This window comes from Ictalurus furcatus, chromosome 1 (assembly GCF_023375685.1).
Source record: "Ictalurus furcatus strain D&B chromosome 1, Billie_1.0, whole genome shotgun sequence".
Lineage (NCBI taxonomy): Eukaryota > Metazoa > Chordata > Actinopteri > Siluriformes > Ictaluridae > Ictalurus > Ictalurus furcatus.
Genome location: NC_071255.1, coordinates 3,413,892 through 3,435,714, shown reverse-complemented (window position 1 = coordinate 3,435,714; position 21,823 = coordinate 3,413,892). Strand labels below are relative to the sequence as shown.

The following is a 21,823-nucleotide window of genomic DNA, read 5'->3' as shown; positions in this document are numbered from 1 at the left end:
AATATAAATTCACAGAGTCAACCAAACCTAGGACCAGTACCACCTCGTCCGCGAGTTCTGCTGCCTCTCCAGGTTCGGAGCCCCCGCCCGGGCAGAACAGCCAAGAGATGGATTCTGAAACCTTGAAGATGGATATCTTGCTTTCACTAAGGGCCGACATTACTGCGGTGATAAAAACTGAGCTGAAAAGTGCACTTGCGGAAGGTTTCGATTTTCTTAAGAACGAGTTGCTAGCAGTGAAAGCGTAAATAAAGAACAATATGGCCGCAATTCACTCTGAAATTGACCACATGAAAGCTACAATTAAAGAGGTGGAAGGTGGGCTAACAACCTGGTCGGACGAAGTGGCAGTCTTACAGACTACGGTGAATGACCTGGTAGTGGAAGTGACTGGACTCAGAAATAAGTATGAGGACATGGAAGGGAGACTGAGGAGAGATGTAACATCAGAATTCTGGGGGTGGCGGAAGCAAATGGATCCAGCTCTACAACATTGGTCTCGGAACTACTGAGAGAAATACTACAGTTGGATAGAGATGTGCTTGTGGACTGCTCTCTTAGAAGCCTGGGTCCTGTGAGGAAGGATGGGAAACCATAGCCAGACTCCACTACTACCAGGACTGCGTTGAGGTACTGAGCCGGGCGCGCTCTCGAGCCCCGCTCCGGCGTAACGGTGAGACGATTTCTTTCTTTCCGGATTATACCGCGAGGGTCGCTAAGGCCAGGGCGGCCTTCAGTGAGGTCAGGATGTTGCTCCGTAACCGGCAGGGAGTTCAGTATGGCATCTTGTTTCCAGCCCGTCTCCATATTACGTTCAACGGAGAGGAAAAGGAATTCATAGATGCAAGCAAAGCGATGAGCTATGTCAAGAAGAATATCATTAATACTGTAGAGGGCTGAGTGAGTAACATTGCCCTGGCTAATTCATTGTCTCTGAACTTTGACTGAATGATAACAGTTTGATCAGACTTTTACTGTAATAAGGAGGATGATCAACACCACTGTCTTATTTTCTGTTATATACGCTATGATAGGGTGTATGCTTCTACACTGTGATAGGATGCACTTTTTTTTTGAGTTTACTTTTCATACCACGGGTTTGGTGGGAGCTTGAGCAGTAGGCTCTATAGAGTTCCTCCACACAAGCACTGAATGTGCGGCTTTGTTTTGGGAGGGTACAGTGAGCACCCTGTTCCTGTAGGTGCTGTGGGGTGGGGGGTGGGGTGGGGTTGGGGTTACGGGGAGGGTGTGCCAGACTTTGTCATTTATTGTGTTTAATTTGCCAGACATCTGTGTTGTGTCCCATCTGCTGTCATACTAGATTCCCTGTGGTGCTCAGATATCTAACCTTTTTTTCTCTCTCTCATTATGACTGACTTCCGTATTCCCAGAGGGTCGGATGGTAGTATGGTTAATTTCGTGAGCTGTAATGTTAAGGCACTTAATCATCCTTTAAAGTGAAAGAAGGTATTTACACATCTGAAACGGCTTTGTGTGCTAAATCACCATTCGCACAACCTCTGTCTAGCTTTACCTGTAATCCAGCTGTTGTACACTCAATCAAAATTTGGAATCAGTTTAGAAGATCTTTCTCTCTTGGGGACTTGTCACTCACAGGGCCGATTGCAAATAATCATCTGTTTATCCCATCTTTGTTGGATAAGGCTTTCGTTACTTGGTCTAGAAAGGGGGCTGTCTTACTGTCTGATCTCTATGTTGATGGTGTTTTTGTCTCATTTGAGCAGCTAATGCTAAAATATGACATTCCCAGATTGCATTTTTATAAATATTTGCAGCTTAGAAGCTTTGTGGCCTTAAATTCAGACACCTTCCCATTGTGCCCTTCCAATTCGCTGTTGGATGCAATTTTTAAATGTAAACTGGCCAGGAACCAGACAATAAGGGTTATCTATGACTTACTTGGCATGCATGATTTGTCATCCCTAGATCTCTTTAAGAATAAATGGGAGACGGACTTAGGCGAATCAATTTCAAATAATGTTTGGCGCAAAGTAATCCAGGGGATTTTCTCCTCCTCCATATGTCTCATTTAAAATTGTTCACCATCTGCATTGGTCCAAAGCTAGATTCTCGAAGATTAATTCCGACATAGATCCCACATGTGATCGATGCAGACGGGCTCCAGCCACCCTGTTGCATATGTTCTGGACATGTCCAAAGCTGTACACATTCTGTTAATCTGTATTTGAGACTTTCACTAAGAGATTGGGAAGAGTAATACAGCCATTAGATACACTGTAAGGGGATCGACTGGGAAATTTTACAGAATCTGGCAACCTTTTCAGTTCTTTGTCAGAGACATGGATGCTGACAGTATTATGTGATCTTTATCTATCATTTTATTTCTTTTGCTCACTTCTTTTCTATCCTGGTCTGGCTTTATAATATGTAATCTGTATGTTCTGTGTCTGGCACTGGGTGGGGGGGGGGGGGGGTTTGTTCTATTTGTTTGGTTGGTGTTGTATGTTTAATTTGAAAAATGCTAATAAAGAAACCTTGATCAAAAAAAAGAAATGATAAATTACTGTGGTCTTCCTTACATCACAGACCCATGCCAGGAGAACTTCTACAGTTTGAATATATTTGTCTAACATTTAAACCATATCGTCCGTCTTCCACAAAAGGTATCCAACATTTCAGATGTTTTGGGGGGTTCCTTTCCACTATCCTGCCAGTGATGGAGCACTACATCTTGCTGAATATTCCAAATAACCCCACCTTGACTTGACTATGAAGTGAAAGTTTGGAAATATGACTTTCATACAACACCAGGATAGAGCACCAAAAAAATGAATGCAATTTAAATGGGTTCAGTTTTTTCCATAAAAGTATTCAGATTGCGTGCAAGTAATAAGACTTTAAGAGTTTAAAACTCATTACTTGAAAATACTGTATGTCAAATGCAGGTTTTTAACATTCGTTTCTGTACTTCAGAGCCAATCAGATTTGCTAGTTATAGTTCATTCTTTTTCACTAGTATGATTAATACAGTCATGTCTGTTGCTTCCTTCCTAGTCTTGTTTGTTAGTTGCATTGTATGACTAATTTTGAGAGAGATTACCCTTGGTGTGAGTGACAAAGCAATGGAAAAAACTGAGATAGCAAAGAGTGACATAAGATAAAGAGGGCACAGGAAAAGGAAACCGCCTCCAGCAACCTTCAAAATTTGCATGTTTCTCAGTACTTCCTACAATTTGTCATGAATTTTCATCTCTGTCAGCGCTTGAAGTTCAAAAAAAAAAAAAGAAGAAGTGCCAGTATTCCCCTGGTCTGCATGTGTGTGTGTGTGTGTGTGTGTGTGTATATATATATATATATATATATATATATATATATATATATATATATATACACAGTATCTCACAAAAGTGAGTACACCCCTCACATTTTTGTAAATATTTGATTATATCTTTTCGTGTGACAACACTGAAGGATTGACACTTTGCTACAATGTAAAGTAGTCAGTGTACAGCTTGTGTAACAGAGTAAATTTGCTGTTGTCATGTATCAGGAAACTCTGGACTCCAGTTCCCATCAGCCACTGCACTGCACTACATATCACATGACCACCTGCACCTGATTCATGTTCTGTTAATTAGCACTCTTGTGTATATATAGTCATTGTCTGCACTGTTTTTCTGTCTTTCCTTGTCTTAGACTTTTGTCTTCTATGCCACGGTGTTATGCCAAGTTGTCTTTGTTTTGTTGTACGTTTGTTTAATAAACTGTTTTGTTATCTGCGATTGCTTCTGCCTCAACCTTGGTACATGACAGAAAGAAAGACCTACAATCAGAAGCAGCAGATCGCCCGGATGGACAACTGGGGCATCAGAATGCCACGCCAACAGGAGGGGGAGTCTGTGGTCGGGGCTAATACCATCTCCCACCCTCCCTCCCCTATTATGGATCTCGTTCAGCCTGCCCGCTCGTCTGAGGACGTTGCTCCGTCTCCTGCCGGACTCAAGAATTCCCCTCTGTTCAACAACCTCGCGCTCAATGCCGCTGTGCCTTCCTGTTCAGCCGAGGACGTCGCTCTGCCTTCCTGTTCAGCCGAGGACGTCGCTCTGCCTTCCTGTTCAGCCGAGGACGTCGCTCTGCCTTCCTGTTCAGCCGAGGACGTCGCTCTGTTTTCCTGCACCGCGGAGGACGTCGCTCTGTTTTCCTGCACCGCGGAGGACGTCGCTCTGTTTTCCTGCACCGCGGAGGACGTCGCACTGCCTTCCTGCACCGCGGAGGACGTCGCTCTGCCTGCCTGCTCGGCTGTGGACGTCGGTCTGCCTGCCTGCTCGGCTGTGGACGTCGGTCTGCCTGCCTGCTCGGCTGTGGACGTCGGTCTGCCTGCCTGCTCGGCTGTGGACGTCGCCCTGCCTGCCTGCTCGGCTGAGGTCGTCGCTCTGCCTCCATGTTCCGCTGAAGATGTCGTTCCTCTTCCTTGCTGCGCGCAGTACGTCACTCCCCCTTCCTGCTCCACGGAGGACATCGTTCCCCCCTCATGCTCCGCGGAGAGCATCGTTCCTCCCTTGGGCCTTGTGGAGAACCTCGCTCCCCTCTATGGCCTTGCGGAGAACATTGCTTCCCTCTCCTGTCCTGCGGAGGAAGTTGTCCCGATGTTCCGCCACGCAGACGTCGCTCCGCTTTCATGCTCCGCCGAGGACGTCCCTCTGCCTCCCTGCTCCGTTGTGGAAGCCGCTCAGCCTCCTGGTTTTGTTGGGGACATTTTGCCCAGGGGGCCAGGACCACCAGATGGAGGGCGTGTAATTTTGGGCACTCTGGGAGTAGCGCCCTTGGGGGGGGGGTTCTGTCATGTATTAGGAAACTCTGGACCCCAGTTCCCATCAGCCACTGCACTGCACTACATGTCACATGACCACCTGCACCTGATTCACGTTCTGTTAATGAGCACTCTTGTGTGTATATATAGTCATTGTCTGCATTGTTTCTGTCTTTCGTTGTCTTACACTGTCTTCTATGTCACTGTGTTTTGTTTCATGCCACAGTGTTATGCCAAGTTGTCTTTGTGTCTTTGTTTTGTTGTACGTTTGTTTAATAAACTGTTTTTTTTTATCTGCGATTGCTTCTGCCTCAACCTCGGTACATGACAGCTGTTCCCTCAAAATAACTCAACACACAGCCATTAATGTCTAAACCGCTGGCAACAAAAGTGAGTACACCCCTAAGTGAAAATGTCCAAATTGGGCCCAATTAGCCATTTTCCCTCACCGGTGTCATGTGACTTGTTAGTGTCACAAGGTCTCAGGTGTGAATGGGGAGCAGGTGTGTTAAATTTGGTGTCATTGCTCTCACTCTCCCTCATACTGGTCACTGGAAGTTCAACATGGCACCTCATGGCAAAGAACTCTCTGAGGATCACAGGCCACACAAAACATTGACACTTTGGGCCCAATTTGGACATTTTCACTTAGAGGTGTACTCACTATTGTTGCCAGCGGTTTAGACATTAATGGCTGTGTGTTGAATTATTTTGAGGGGACAGCAAATTTACACTGTTACACAAGCTGTACACTCACTACTTTACATTGTAGCAAAGTGTCATTTCTTCAGTGTTGTCACATGAAAAGATATTATCAAATATTTACAAAAATGTGAAGGGTGTACTCACTTTTGTGAGATACTGTGTGTGTGTGTGTGTGTGTATATATATATGTATGTGTGTATATATATATATATATATATATATGTATATGTGTGTGTGTGTGTGTGTGTGTGTATATATATATCCATATATATATATATATGGATTGGTATTGTTGTCTACCTCATATACTGTACGTATTACGATACGTCACTGTATAGTACAAAGCATCATATCCTTTTCACACATTCCATCTACTGAGTCTGCTATTCAATGGTGGCAAATCCATGCCAAAAATCCACCTAGCTTGACTGTATATCATTGTCTAACTAATCAAATATCATTGGCTAACTAATTTTTCCGGAAATCAGTTCTGATTGGCTGCCTGCCGCTGTGGCTGATTCAACAAGATGGCTGATCAACGGGAGGTAGGGATGGGGAAATGAAACCTCATAAAGCACTGAGGCTTTCCCCTGACTGTTCCAGGAAAAGATTAAAAGCTTCAAGAGTGTCTGAAACAGCTCCATCTGGTGGTTAATCAAAAAAAAAAAGCAGCCAATAGCCGATGGAAGAAGCTCCATCTTATGAATCAGCCATCAAACACTCCGTATGTAATTTCAATGTTATGTGCACAAATAAAACCCTAACACATGTGTGTGTTGAATTTTATAATACAGAAATGTCGACCTTCTGAAAAGTATGTTAATTTATGCACTCAATACTCGGGCTTTAATCCTTTTGCACGAATTACTACATCAATGCGGCGCGGCATGGAGGCGATCAGTCTGTGGCACTGCTGAGGTGTTCTGGAGGACCAGGTTGCTTTGACAGCGGCCTTCAGCTCGTCTGTATTGTTGGGTCTGGTGTCTCTCGTTGATTCTCTACGGGGTTCGGGTCAGGCGAGTCGGCTGGACAATCAAGCACAGTAATACCATGGTCACAAACCAGTTACTAGTAGTTTTGACACTGAGGGCAGGTGCAGAGTCCTGCTGGAAAAGGAAATCAGCATCTCCATAAAGCTTATCATCTTATAAAGCTGGATTTTTGATTTCCATGAGCTGTAAGCTGTAATCATTGAGATTAAAACAACAAAAAAGGCATGAAATATTTCACTTTGTGTAATCAATCTAGAATACATTGGGGGGGGGGGGGGGGGTCAACAAAAAAACCCAACCAACTTTTCTACGATATTCAAATTTTTTTAGGTGCACCTGTAATGTTTGACACCTGGCAAGGCTCAAAGCCAGGTTTTTAATCAGTGGTTTGATGCCTGCTAGTTTAAAAGATTTAGATGCATAGAAAATGCTACAGTAGGAGTTTTTTTTTTTTTTTTTTTTTTAATAGGCGTTTGATTGCTTCTGGTAGTATTTGTTTAAGAAGATCATAGCTAAGGGCTCTAGTTCTAGTTCATGATTTTGAAGAGGAAATCAGTGCAAATTAATTGAGTCTGTTTTATTGGGATAAAAGACTAATCACTCCACTGATGTAGTTTTCTACATAGGTACAGCATAAAAATGTCATATGCAACGACACGCCTAACAGCATGCTTACTAAAATGGTGTGTTTGTTTTTTTTAACCTCCTGTAGCATGTCTTCACTCAAAATAAAAGTATTTTTTTATAGGATTCAGTTGAAATGTTTATTACACTTCACTTAATTGGAATTTTTTATGACGAATAGCCTACTTTATTATGCAACCTGTTGTTATGATGTATTAAATTGAGAGATTTGTCTCAAACAATACAATATGATACACCAAATTATGGGGAAATAAATACATAAATCAATTATACATACACTTATACATACATACATACACACAGACAAATGAGTATTTTGTACATTATCAGGAATTATATGATTAAATACAATGGCAGCACTATTTAGCAAGAAATTAAAGAAAGGCGCATGAGTAAAAACAAAAAACAAGTAAAACAGGTTATGAAACTTACAGCTACTCCTAGTCAATAAAAGTGATCCTACAACTTGTCAAGAACAAATGAGCAACAAAAGATGTTAAATGGCATTAAAAGTTCCTAATTTTGTCTGGTAAATAATCTGATGAAAGATGTATAGGTCCCATAAAACAAAATGAAACCATTTATGGAGAGCACATGACACAAATTACAATAATAACTCAGAAAGGACAAAAGCAGATCACTGGAGTTAGTGCATCTCAGGTTTCGTTTACTCAGAAGTACAAAGTCTTCCTCATAAGTTTAGGTGGGTCAAGTCAAGTCATGTTAGAGGTTTGACGGAATGTAAAAACTGCCTTCAGGTAGGTAGGTGCGGTTTTTGTCAAAATATGATTGGCTGACAACCGATATAAAGCGAATCGGATTTTTTTTCTCTGTGGCAGTCGCCAAGACAAAACAACGGAGGAAACGGTGAGTGTCTTCTAAAGTTTTTGCAACTTTAACAGGCTTTTATATATATATATATATATATATATATATATATATATATATATATATATATATATATATATATATATATATAAATAATATAATTATGACTAGACTCGTGAGTTTGTAAGTGTCAGTTTAGCAAATAGCTAAAGTTAGCCTTGTTTTTATACCTATCTGTCTATAACTTTGGTGGTAAAGGGTGAGGTTATCTAAAGTACTGCTAGTTAGTGTACATTACATAGAAACTGAGTAAAATCAATGTTTATTGCTATAAGGAGTCAAGAGACAAGTGACATAACGAGCCACATAGTATACATGGTAGAAAAAATAGCTGATAGCTTAACATGTGCCTTATTTTTATTTTCCATGATGTTAGCTATACATATTCGTAGCAGCTTATACTACATGCTTAAAACACAACAAATAACGTCAGGAGGCTGTATTAAATATTTTCTCACAGTCATGTGCTTCACCTCAGCTTTGTGTATTTGTGTTTGGGGCAGTGTTGCAGGGTTGTTAAGCCTTCACGCTCCAGTGTCAAAATTCAACCAAACAATGATTTCTAATGTTATGTTACTTACACAAACCGTGTGTATATAATATAAAATAACAGCGCCATTCATAGATGTAGAAAAAACAGCAGTTTGTATAGTGTATATTGTGCAACTGTGACTTTATATTAGATTACTGCTTACTGTAAATATCTGTCATTAACTACTACTACTACTACTACTACTAATAATAATAATAATAATAATAATAATAATAATAATCCTACTGTTCTCACACTGAATTTCTCTCATTTTGCAGGTTTTCTGGAGGCGCACATACATGATATCACTACTAAGTATAAAAATAAAATATCTTTTGAAGTACATTTTTCCTAAGCCTATACAACCCAGTTTTAACATTTTTCATTTGAAAATGTCCAAAAAAATTTTTTTTAAGTGTGTTGAAATTTTAAAGTCTATATCACACCATTCTAACGTTCTTCATTTGGATAATAGTTCATACCCGCCTTGGCTTACAAGGGAAATTATTGAGAACTGTTTCTATGAACTAAAATCTACGAATGGCCCTGTAGTTTACGAAAGTGGAGAAATTCGAAAATATGATCCCAGCATGAGGAAGGTGATTAGAAGGGAAATACCATGCGAAATCATTATTACTGATGGGGAAAAAATAACAAATGGACTTGGCTGTTATTACGGCTTTGGTCATGTCCTGACTGCGTTACATGTTGCTGAAAACGCACGTTTAGAAAATTCTGAAATACTCAGTGCTTTCCCTAATGGAAAACATACACTGATCTATAAGGCTGAATTTACAAAATCGTGTAGCACTGACACAGACAGAGATCAGGCATTTATTAAATTACTTGGTGACACTAGTCCGCTTGGTGATGGTTTACAAAATCAGATTGCTAAAGCCAGTGAAAATGAAAGTGTATATTTTTACACCTTAGGCCCCAATCGGACTATTCAGAAGCAGGAAGGTAAAATCCTTTGTCCAAATTTAAACATGAAGGCACAAATGATTACTGATGAATTTATAACATCTGTAGCAGGTATACCTGGAGACAGTGGCTCACCTGTTTACAATACTAAACATGAACTGATTGGTATATATAGAGGTAGCTTTACATGTCCTGCCACTCCTAAATATAAATATGGCCGCTGTTCAAGAATTTCTCCACAGTTACCCTGGGTCCAAACAAATTAGTGTAGTTTTATAGAAGTCCCTTTTTCATATTTGCATTTTTTTCAACAACTATTTTGTGATAGCGTTTGTAATACAATCCCTGATTTAGAGATGATCTGCTTCTGTTTGGTTTACATTAATTGATTTTAGTCTATCTAATCAATTTAATATTATAATGTTTGGCTTATGGTTCTGTGTGTGCGTGTGTGTGTGTGTGTGAGTGTGTGTGTGTGTCTACGTGTCTGCACTCAACACATGAGCCAAATTGAGCAACTGGGCCAAGCCTCTGGTTTTTCAGTTTCATTTTTGTTTTCTGCCAGTCTGAGGAATTAAAGCTAATGTACAAGCGGAACCTGAGTCTGCTGAGATTCACCTGCTGACAACGAGCATTTACCACACTGGAGACAAAAACCTGTGAGATCAGTACCACCAAAGGTCACATGTACATGGTGTCAAATCGCCTGGCACAGATCGAACAGCCTCAAGCCATCTTCTAGGATGCAAGAGAAGCAGCATCAGGCCCTCACAGGTCTGCAGCAACAGCAGCAGGAAATCCTCCCTAAACATCATGGAGGAGCAAGCGGCAGACCAACCCACCATCCAGAGCCTGCTGGCACGATCCCCTCTATAAACTCTCTCACTGGTCAGAATGACACCCCAGGGTGATGTCCAGGTGTACCTGGAGATGTTCGAGAGCAAAGCCTCGGCATGAGTCTGGCTGACAGTGAGGTCTGCACATTCAAGACCTCCTGAACAGAGACCTGGCTGCTTTCCAGTGGCTCGCATTGGCTCATGCATCATGTGCACATGCACACACACACACACACACACACACACACACACACCACTCAGGCTCAGCTCACTAAGACAGATGGGGACAGAAAGCTCGGAAAAAGCTGAGTTCTCCATTATTTAGATTTGACCATTTCTAAGCACGTAGGGCTAATGGAGTGTCAAGTAGTAAAAAAAAGCCTAAACACTATGCCTGGAAATCTTAAAATACGTAATGTTAAAGACAAGAAAATGTTTTTAAAAATTACATAAAAATCACCTTCCCAAAACCAGCACAAAAAATTTAATATAAAAAAATACCCATAACATTCATTATTATTATTATTATTATTATTATTATTATTATTATTATTATTATTATTATTATTATATAGTAGGCAGGCATGTAGTGTATGATCCTCTGGAAACCACTTCCTCCATTTTATCTGGTGGCTGCCCAGGGTGAGGTGCACAAAATAAGGTAAGTTTAGATTGAAATTAAACACCTTCTGACAAGCACTGTAGCATAAATTTAACAATCTGTTCTCTGTGTCTTACAGACAGTAGATACACTAAAGAAAAGAACAACTCACCCTTGCTGCACTGGATAGAGGACACCTGGATACTGTAGATTTATACCTACAAAATGCTGCTGTAATCATCATCACTGCAGTCATCACTTCACCTGTGTGCTGTAATAAGTTATAATCACACTATCCGGTGTCACCCACAAGAGGATGGGTTCCCTACTGAGTCTGGTTCCTCTCAAGGTTTCCTCCTCATGTCACCTCAGGGAGGTTTTCCTTGCCATCGTTGCCTTAAAAGCTTGCTCACTAGGGATCTAAATCTACATCCAGGTTTCTGTAACAAAATATCTACTGAACAAGAACAATAAAATGAAACGTTGAAATGAACTGAACTGGTGTGATGACTATCTCATGATTAAACTCTGGGTCAGAAAGAATATAGTTTACTGGAAATCTAAAAAGCTACAGATTGAATTGAATAGATTACTGATGCGTTTAAAATGGCATTCCTGAACAGGTATTTTAAAATAATAATAGTATTACTAATAAACCCATTTAAATAATTAAAAATCTGAATAATTAATGAATACCTTTCAGCAGCATGTAATGGTATTTAAAAATATTTTTTTAGTGATTATTTTACAGTTAAAAAATGATGGCGCCCTGCAGTATTAAAAAATGTCCAATAGAGGGCAGTGTCTACAGTTTAAAAACCACCACACTTAATACTGTTCCACATGGCACTTGTACATGTGACTTAATGCGTCTAGAAATCTAGCACAAAAATTTATTTGTCCTTTTTTAAAATGACCTTTCGTGTTCGGATTATAATATTAGTCATTATTCATTATAAAGGACATTTTGCACATTTTGGGACATTTCTCTCTCTCGTTATGTGTGATTCTTTTCTGAGACAACAGAGATTCATTTACGTACTTTATGTTATTTTTGTATATTAATGGTCCTACAGAATATTATTCCCCCTCACATTGTGTTCGCTGGTGTTTTAAATACACAGTCAGGTTGCTGTGGGTGGAGTTAGTATTGGCGGTTGTCCTGTGATGTCACCATGTCGATGAGCATCATGTCAGTTGTGTTTCGGCTGTAGGATCAGGATACACTTCATTACTCTTTAATCAGCACCAGCTGTGCACCTACTCCATTACTAGACTCAGAAAAGTTATTACTGCATACATGAGAAAAAACGTTAATATGAAAAATTATATTAAATGACTGATGTGGTAGAAATAAGAGAAAAATCTCATATGCACTATACTGTATACTTCTAAACACATGTTAACTTACTGTACACTCATAACTACATAACATTCTTTTTAGTTTAGTTAATGTAGCTGCTGAATAATCTGTAATCATTTCTAAATAATAATAATAATAATAATAATAATAATAATAATAATAATAATAATATGCTTTAAAATGAATAACAATAATAATCTGGCAGTGTAAGATTTGAATTGACATCTTCATGATTAAATTATTAACTAAAAAGTCACATTAGGTCCACACCCTGCTTTTAATAGATTCAGAATTGTTCATCGTTGACAAACTGGTGTGGTATAAGTGGAATAAAACACTTAAGAATGTGCCGTTATTGGAAAACAATCAACGTCACAACTTCAGGCTGCATCACATCATCCAATAATACGACCCATTGTTTTCCTAAAACAGCATGCACATCAGTGGTTTATTCTCTAGTCTATTCCTTATTAAAGTTTTCCATCCTGATAAAACTCATATAATGAGTCTTTATTGGGTACATATACATTACAGTGTATATCACAGTGAAATTCTTTTCTTCACATACCCCAGCATGGCAGAGCACAGGGTCAGCGATGATACAGCGCCCCTTGGAGCAGAGAGGGATACGGGCCTTGCTCAAGGGCCCAATAGTGGCAGCTTGGCAGTGCTGGGGCTTGAACCTCCAACCTTCCGGTCAGTAGCCCATAGCCTTAACCACTGCCCAACATGATTTGACATGCAAATGACCAAGATGGAGCTATGAATATGCAAATAGGTCTATGACATCATCTCTCGAATTCTATCGTGGCTTCTAGACTAGCAAGCGACATCTGACCTTTCAGTTTCTATGTACTTGTGCAACATGGAGCTCTGAATTCATCGCAAAGTGACAACACAAGAACTGACTGCAAATTATGTAGGCTATGACACATAAAAATGGAAGAAAATTTTTATAACCGTGGTTTCATCTTCATCCTGTGATATACGTCATCGAATTAAACGTGTAAAGTGTCATTATGAATAAACATAAAGCTTGGAGGGAAGAAGAAGAGATCGTGTGTGCCTCTGGCGAGTTTTCTGTATAAGCTAGTGCAGATAGCTATTAGCGGATGAAAATAATACAAAGCCTGACGTAACACATAAATTAAACTTAAATACATTCTAAACAAATTTGGCGTATATAAAGTGTAAAGTGGGCTGTAGGCTATGTATTTTAGCTATGTACTACTACATTTGTCCAGAAAACCACACACACAAAAAAAACATTTGTCACAAGCCACGCCCACAAACAACAAAGTATCAGCTTAGGCAAACTACAAGCGACATGAGCAACTTCAAACGCAATAGAGAAAATAACTCGACGGCATTAGGACCCAGAAGTGCCCTTGCTAGCAGGCTTCTCTCTGTGTATATGCTGGCACAGAGTGAATGTTCAGAGTAAGGTCGGATCATCTACCTCTCCTGTCATCTCCTGTCCCGTCCTAGGGGTAGATTAAACTCAAAAAGTCAGGATACCAGATGTGATTTAGATCCATTCGGACTGAACATGCGACTCTTTAGCTGTCTGCATTTCATTATTCTTTCAGATTGAGGTGTTTTCAGAAGGATGGTGATCTACAAGGGATTAATAGATCACTGATAATCCATCACTTTGTGATCCTAAGTGTTTGTGTTCACGAATTGTGCTCTGTTGGACATCTGGACTGGACACCATGGTGCTCCTGTACTCCTGTGTGCGTATGTTTAAGTAAGTGAATGAGCCTGTGAGAGATCTCTCATCTTGTGTGCATGAGGGTGCACTGATTCGAAGAACCATGGGGAACGCTTCAGGCGGCATGGAGGTGTCACCCAGCCGAGACGTGAAAGGGGCGCAAAACTCTTTCAGCCCCGGCGGCTTGAAACAACCTCCTGGACCTAAACTGCCCCTGCCTTCGCAGGAGGAGCTGGAGGAGAGGTTCAGCTCGGTCCTGGTGAGTACCCGACAGAACATGTTCGATTTGGATCCTGCTTTCAAGAACCATAATGATGTTTAACGGAAAGAAGTGACTAATTTGACAAGAAATCTGAATGCCACACGAGAACCTTAAAGCTGGGATATGAGACTTTTAGGAATCTGCTGTCCTTTACACATTCAGGATAACATATGATATCGGTCTGAAAACTCACACCAAATCCGATTTGACAGTTCAAAGTTGAATATTGAGAGTGAAGAACATGTTACGTAAAGAATAAAATGATTGTAGCTTGTTTTTGTGGCTGTTCCACAACATTAAATGGATAAAGAAAAGTACACCAGGACAAAAATGTTCATCTTTCCTTATATTTCAGTTCCGGTTCCCTAGGAGCAAAGGAATATTTGCATGCAAAAACAGCCGAACAGCGGCACACAGACTGAAAGCATGCGTGTGTGTATGCAAAACAGAGCTCTACAGGACTAACAGTCAGATTCACTGAAGATCATCAGATGATCTCTGGGGAAGTATGTTCATTATGCACCGTAATCATTCTGTGATGTCAACATAACAATCTACAGTCGACGTGCCAGTGATGCCGTCTGCATGCTGTCTCGCTAGCATTTTGTATTTTCTAAGTCTCACAAAGCAGCTTTGTGTGTAAACGAGTCAATAACCAATGCTATTTCAAAAGACAAAAGAATAGCAATACAGTAAAAATAATACGTTGTTCTAGATTACATATGAAACACTTGAGGGCATGTTGTTAAAGGAAAATAATCAACAACTGGGTGGTTTGATGAAGTTACCGAGTTAGTTCGGAGGGGTGAACTCCGAGTCAGGAATTACACGCAAGTCATTTTAATAATCCCAGAACATCAGCGTAAATGGCTGCGTACCACAACCCAACTCTGAATACGAGGAACTTTTCCTGTGTAAACACCGACGTCACTTTCAGACTCTGAATACGGTGTATAAATCAGTACAGCGATGGACGATGGACATGTATTACGTTTCTGCAGACGTCTCCAAAAAACTGGAGCGGTCTTGGTACAGAGGCTTGAGGAACACCATGCTCTCATCATTTTATTAATAAGGCATGAATGGAGCTATTTGAGCATCGTGAAGATTTGTGAATCAGTTCTACAGTTCTACAGTTATGAAGTTACAGTTATCATAAATATCAAATAAACATTGTTGCTAAAATAAATAATCTTGTCAATTAATTACCGTAATCTAGATACACAATTTAGTAGTATAGAATTTTGTGTATACTGGATACACTTATGCCTTGGAGCGCCAGCATTGGGGGTTCGATTCCCACCTCTGCCCTGTGTGTTTCCTCCAGATACTCCAGTTTCCTCTCGCAGTCCAAAGATCTGCATTGTAGGACGGTTGGCATCTTTAAATTGAGAGTGTGAGTGCATGCGATTGTGCCCTGTAATGGATTGGCAAACCATCCAGGGTGTCCGCCGCCTCGTGTCCCGAGATCCCTGTGATAGGCTCCCCGTGACCTGTGTAGGATAAATGGTACAGAAAGTGGATGGACTCTTTTGTTCATCAGTATTTTATAGCTACACGAATTTGTTTTCTCTTCAGCTTAGTTTAGGATTACTAACGTGACTGTTATGTACCAAATATAATTACAATCTACGTGTTATCATACAGTTCTCTTGTGACTGGTTTGGGTCGTTGTGCAGTTTCACATTCGGTTAGCGTGTGGCATTTTTTCAGTGCAGCTTTACATATTAATCAAATCATCTCGTCCCAGTGCTAACCACAGCACATAAATCAAGCAGGCATGCTAATCAGTACTGCTCGTATTTTTTTTTCCTTTTAGTGTGTTGCTCCCACGGACCAAACCTAAACTTACTCATATTATTTTTTAGACTTTAGTAACATTGACATGTTCTATAGTAGTGGACTCTGCTTTTTGCATTACACTGGTATAGTGATCATTATCGTTGTTAATTATACACTCACTGCCCACTGTAAAAGGAACACCTTCACACCTGTAGCTATCCAGTCAGCCAATCACGTGGCAGCAGCACAATGTGTAAAATCATGCAGGTACTGTATACATCAAGACCTTCAGTCAATGTTCACATGAAACATCAGAATGGGGGGAAACAACCTCATTGACTTTGGCGGTGGCGTGGTTGTTGGTGCCAGATGTAAAAAAAATTAATAAATAAAATTTTTAAAAAAGGAAGAAAAAAAAAGAAAAACCCCATCCAGTTCTGTGGGCAGAAATGCCTTGTTAATGACAGAGAAGGGCCAGACTGGGTCAAATAAGCACTCTTTACAATGGCTATGAGCAGAAGAGCATCTCAGAATGCACCACATGTATAACAGTAGAAGATGACATCAGGACACTATCACCCACACTGGACAAACTGGAAATGTTTTTCCAGGTGATGTTTTTCCAGGGTTTGTAGTGAATGTTAACTGAATCTCTTGACCAAAATCTGACTGGATCATTTCATGAGTGAGCATGCGTACACGCGTTCCTATTAAAGTGGCCGGTAAGTGTATATATACATAAGGGAATTAACAAAAGGGGGAAAAACACAACAGTGCACACATTAATGTTAATTATTTTGCTTGGAAATGCATGCCTATGCTTCATAATCAATGGACTCTCTTTAGAGATTAGTAGCGGGGATTATTTAAGAGAGACGTATGCTTAATTATCCAAAGGGCCCAATTAGTTAATGGAGTGGAACACGGTTAAGGATGTTTTATAACCAATGGATTTTATACTCCTTTTTTCACCGGGGGTTTGTTATATAAGGCCCTGAAAGTCCGAGTCAAACAATAGTTTTGATCTCATCCTTTATTAAAACCAAACATCTTAAACGAGATTACATCTCTAACACGGAGGGAAGAGTGCTTGGTCATGGTCGAAATCAGAAGAAGATAAAATGACTACTACAAAATGAGGAGTACTAGTTAGCAAGAACCCAAGTAAAGCACATGCGCTCTTCAGGACGTGCTGTTATGGGAAAATAATCAACTTCACACCAATTGTGTCACTGGTTATTTTCCTATAATGGCAGTCCTCAAAGTGTTTTATTCCTTACTTATTAATCAGCCATCATCACTGTGTGTGTGTGTGTGTGTGTGTGTGTGTGTGTGTGTGGAATAATAAAGACCTTGTGCCAGCCTTGTGATATCTGTTTATTGATCTGACATTATTTATCTGTCCCTAACCCCAAGCGGAAGAAAGATTAATGAGAATGTGTTATACACACACACAAAGAGAGAGAGAGAGAGAGAGAGAGAGAGAGAGAGAGAGAGAGACATTGTGTTTGTCCTCGAGTTTCTGTCTCCTGCTGCGCACCCTCGTGTCCTATTAAAGAAGAAGAACAGAACTATTTTGGGGGGTGTTTAAAAAAAAAGGGCGTGTGAGTGTCTGGAGTAAGTGAGAACTTCCTGGCAGAATGAGAAATCAAGAAAGTGTGTGCTGGAGTTATCCTAAGGGTGCATTACTGCAGATCAGTAAATCTTCTCCCACGGATCTGATATGTAATACAGGCCATATGTAACACAAGCACTATGCTAATGAGATCACACTCACAGGAACATGTGTGGGTGTGTGCCCAGTGTGTGTATATATATATATATATATATATATATATATATTTTTTTTTTTTTAAAGGTAATTTAAAAATAAAAGTGGTTCCGCAGGAGACTTGTGGGTTTGTGGCCATTTTTAAAAAGCAGTGTAATTTATAAAGGGTAGACTTGAATCTTTACTGTTTTAATCCTGACTGGCTCTTTGTTTAAAACCGGTCCCACCGACGTGTTTTTGGGAGGTGGGAGGAAACTGGAGAACCCGGAAGAAACCCACATGGACACGGGATAACCCAACCTCAGGATCAAACTGGGAACGCTGGAGCTGTGATGGTACCTGCTGCACAACTATTTTAAATTGAGTAATCAAAATTATTTTTTACAGTGATTTGCCCTGAGCAGGTTTCCTCCAGGTTCTCCGGTTTCCTTCTTTTAGATACATAAACAGTGGACTTGGATCTCGACTACAGTGTGACTGTACCATTTTAGAATGATAAGCAGTGTATGAAGTAGTTTACAGCTTCTGCTCATATTTATACAGTGTACAGTGGCACCAACATCTATGGATTAGCTATAACGTATGATTTTTGATCCCTTGCTATGGTGACAGATGAGACCAAAATTTATCCAACACTGCTCATCACAGTGACAATACCAATCCACAGAGTGAAGCATGGTGGTGGAAGAATCATGCTGTGGGGATGGTTTTCCATCAAGGGCAAGAAAGATTTGTCCCAACTCAAATACTAAAAACCAGACTATAAATAGACATTACAAAAACAAGTCTGATAACAGTAGTGACCTCATCGATGGATCATTCCTTTAAATGCATTTTGTTTCAGACATCCAGAGGACTCATCATAAAAATGTTGAGAATTCCAAATACCAAAAGAGATTCTTCAGCCTGACCATCCGATCTCTCACAGAAAACCTGTTTTAAGCACCTGGTTGAAGCGGAGTTGTTGACATGTAGGGCTGGGGCAGAACGTCTTACATCTCAGTAAATACCTGTTAAAAGATGTGATTTCAGAGAGTCCATGAAGAGATGTCTGTGTTTTAGCGCGAAACAAAGTCAGAACACTAACAGCATGACTTCTGTTTAAAAATCTCTCAGAATTTCCTCTTTATTTTCTACCATTTGCCAGAACACTTTTTAAATAATATTTTACTTAAAAGGTAACTAGTTTTAGTTGTCTCTTAAGAACACGTCTTCAAGTTGGTTTGTACTGTATTTTATTTTTATACATTTTTTCAGGTAAAGTTATAATAACTTCTAGCTAAAAAGCATGCCAATATTACACATTACATTCTTCTCATGTCTCCACATTTATGGAGTTATTACTGTTTTTAGACCTTCTATCATTAACCGAGTTGATAAAATTTTCTTTCAAATGTATTTTTGCCCATTTAAAAGGAAAACAGGTCATTTGTTTATATTTTGGGAAATATTGCAGGTTGAAGGGAAAAAGACAGACCCAGAAAAGTACAAAAAGAAAAAGAAAGAAAAGAATGAGAAGAACAAAAAGAAAAAGAAAGAAAGAAAGAAAAGACAGAAAGAGAAGAACAAAAAGAAAAAGAAAGAAAAGAAAGAAAGAAAAGAAAGAAAGAAAAGAAAGAAAGAGAAGAACAAAAAGGAAAAAAAGAAAAGAAAGAAAGAAAAGAAAGAGAAGAACAAAAAGAAAGAAAGTAGAAAAAAGAAAAAATGAAAAGATAAAGAAAGAAAAGAAAAGAATGAAATGACAAGAAAGAAAGAAAAGAACAAAAAGAAAGAAAGAAAAGAACAAAAAGAAAGAAAGAAAGGAAAGAAAGAGAACAAAAAGAAAAAAAGAAAACCTTCACGTTCAGGCCATCTTGAATACAGATTCACATATGTATATTTGGAGCACTAAAATGACACAAAGATATTGGCATTGTGTAAAACTATTATTACCCATCTTCCCATCTATCTATCTATCTATCTATCTATCTATCTATCTGGACGTTTACCATGATGGTATACCTGATACAGTAAAGGATTCGTAGTGTGTATTTTACAGAACGTGTAAACGTGTATTTTACAGAAGTGTGCATATGTTGACTCCACTAATCTCCTGTAGATCCTGTAGAAGCTGTAGATCATCTCTGGTTGCAATATTACCCGCTCTTACGGCAACCCGCTGAATAATGAATGAACAGCATGAGTGTTTTCATTAGAGAAATTACTTCACACAACACACACACACACACACGCACACACACACACACACACACACACACACACACACACACACACACACACAAACGTGATCCGTAATGACCACAGGCAACGTCTGGGAAAACTGGGAGTCATAAAATGTGTAATAAGTAGAGTTTCTATGTAGAAAGACAGACAAGATTTGCACAAAACTAAACCCGAATAACTAGAAAAATGACAAAAAAAAAAACATCAAAAGAATATATATTTAACTTTGAAATGTAAGCTAACCAGGTTTAAAGCATGTAGCCTATGAAGACATGAAGGACCCCCTACTCAATTAAGTGCCTTAAACTGAGTTCTGTGATGAAGCTAGGAAAGATTTCCAGTTTCTCATTCCCATTCGTTCTTCTTGTTTGTCTAGAACTCCATGAACCTGCCTCCTGATAAAGTGAAACTGCTCCTCCAGTATGACAGTGAGAAGAAGTGGGAGTTGGTCTGTGACCAGGTGAGCACACCCACACATACATTCTTGATTCATTCAGGACTGCTGTTTAGCATTAGAGAGGTGCCCCAGTGAACCCTAAGAGGCATCGATGGTCAGAGTTGTTCGTGGCATGGAAGTGGATGCAAACCATGCAATTTTTGGATCCAGCCAGCTAGATACAAGAGGTCTTCTGCATTTTCTGCAAGCTCAGGGTTCTGCAAACCCAGGCCATTACAGATAGTGCTACATCTTCCAAATACATGGTGCAGCAATTTTCACAATCGTCCAGTTTCAGTTTCTTGCAGGTGCTGTATGTAGAACAAATGGCATGACAATGAACTGGACCATGTAGACCAAAAGGTATAATGATCCCTCCTTCACTGACTTGAAGATGGTGCTATTATACCCAAGTTCCTCAAGGTGGTGATCTCTGTTTTCAGCCATTTTACCAGTTCTTGAAGTACCCAGGACTAGACAGGTATTTGGTATTTCACATGGATGGTGCACTACAGTTCTTGGTCCCACCTTTTACTGCAATATGTCTGAGAACTCAGTAAGGACCTGATGCAAGTTGCTCTTGTGGTCCAGGTCCACTGGGCCTTGCTGTCCCCAAACTTCTTTTACCAATTCTTTTGCTTTGTCCACCATCAAGGCTTGCTTTGAAGCAAGAACTTCTGGCCATATACCCCCTCTCCCATTTGGTTACCTTTAGGGCCTACTATGACCTTGTGTTTTCTAGTACCCCTCAGAATTGATGCAGGGGTTCTGTAAGGGGTTTGCGGGTATTGATGATGTGCAGGGTCCATTTAGCTCATGTTATTCAACCCAAGTCCTGAAGTCATAAGGACAAACACAAAGCAGTCCCAGGTTTTCTTCATGGAGCATGGATTTGGCAGAATTTAATATTTGTGAAGGCTCCTCAGGCAGAGGTCAGTCGAGTTGTTCTGGGGGTCAAAGTTTCCATGAAACTTTTGAACTACTGGTTTCTGGTACAATGTCATACATCACCAGTAGTGCATACTATAGGGCGCTATAAGATGTCAATGTAGGTCGTTATTGATCAATTCCTGCATACATCCCCAAGGCTTTGACAACCAACCCACACACAAGCAGACATTCCCGCTTAGCTTTGGCTTTCCATACAGTCTGACTATGTAATAATGGAGGAAGTAATTTTCTTGTTCATTTGTGGTATACCTACTATACTGGTTTGGGGCAGTGGACTAGTATCAGGAGAAGTGTCTGGGATAGATGGCAGATCACTGGGCTGTAGGACATTAATTCCAGCTTGAGCCTTTGGGAATGTCTTGTATTGTGGTGCAAGGTCCATTTATGCACCTTCTGCAGGTACACC

The 21,823-nt window shown here is 39.9% G+C and overlaps 1 protein-coding gene and 2 long non-coding RNA genes across 3 annotated transcripts in view; all 3 read left to right on the top strand.

The window, feature by feature from the left end:
• Window positions 1–6,770: 6,770 nt before the first annotated feature.
• LOC128603800 (uncharacterized) lies at window positions 6,771–10,803 on the top strand. Its single transcript, XR_008385079.1, has 2 exons — window positions 6,771–8,001; window positions 8,833–10,803. It is a non-coding gene; the product is annotated as an uncharacterized LOC128603800 (long non-coding RNA).
• Window positions 10,804–10,828: 25 nt separating this feature from the next.
• On the top strand, window positions 10,829–11,408 carry LOC128603752 (uncharacterized). Its single transcript, XR_008385062.1, has 2 exons — window positions 10,829–10,975; window positions 11,055–11,408. It is a non-coding gene; the product is annotated as an uncharacterized LOC128603752 (long non-coding RNA).
• A 2,445-nt stretch (window positions 11,409–13,853) lies between these two features.
• Window positions 13,854–21,823, top strand: part of fmnl1b (formin-like 1b) — a 29,478-nt gene continuing 21,508 nt past the window's right edge. The window contains 2 exon segments of the mRNA XM_053618336.1: window positions 13,854–14,251; window positions 20,407–20,490. Of these exon segments, the coding sequence (XP_053474311.1) occupies window positions 14,096–14,251; window positions 20,407–20,490 (240 nt within the window). The 5' untranslated portion in view covers window positions 13,854–14,095.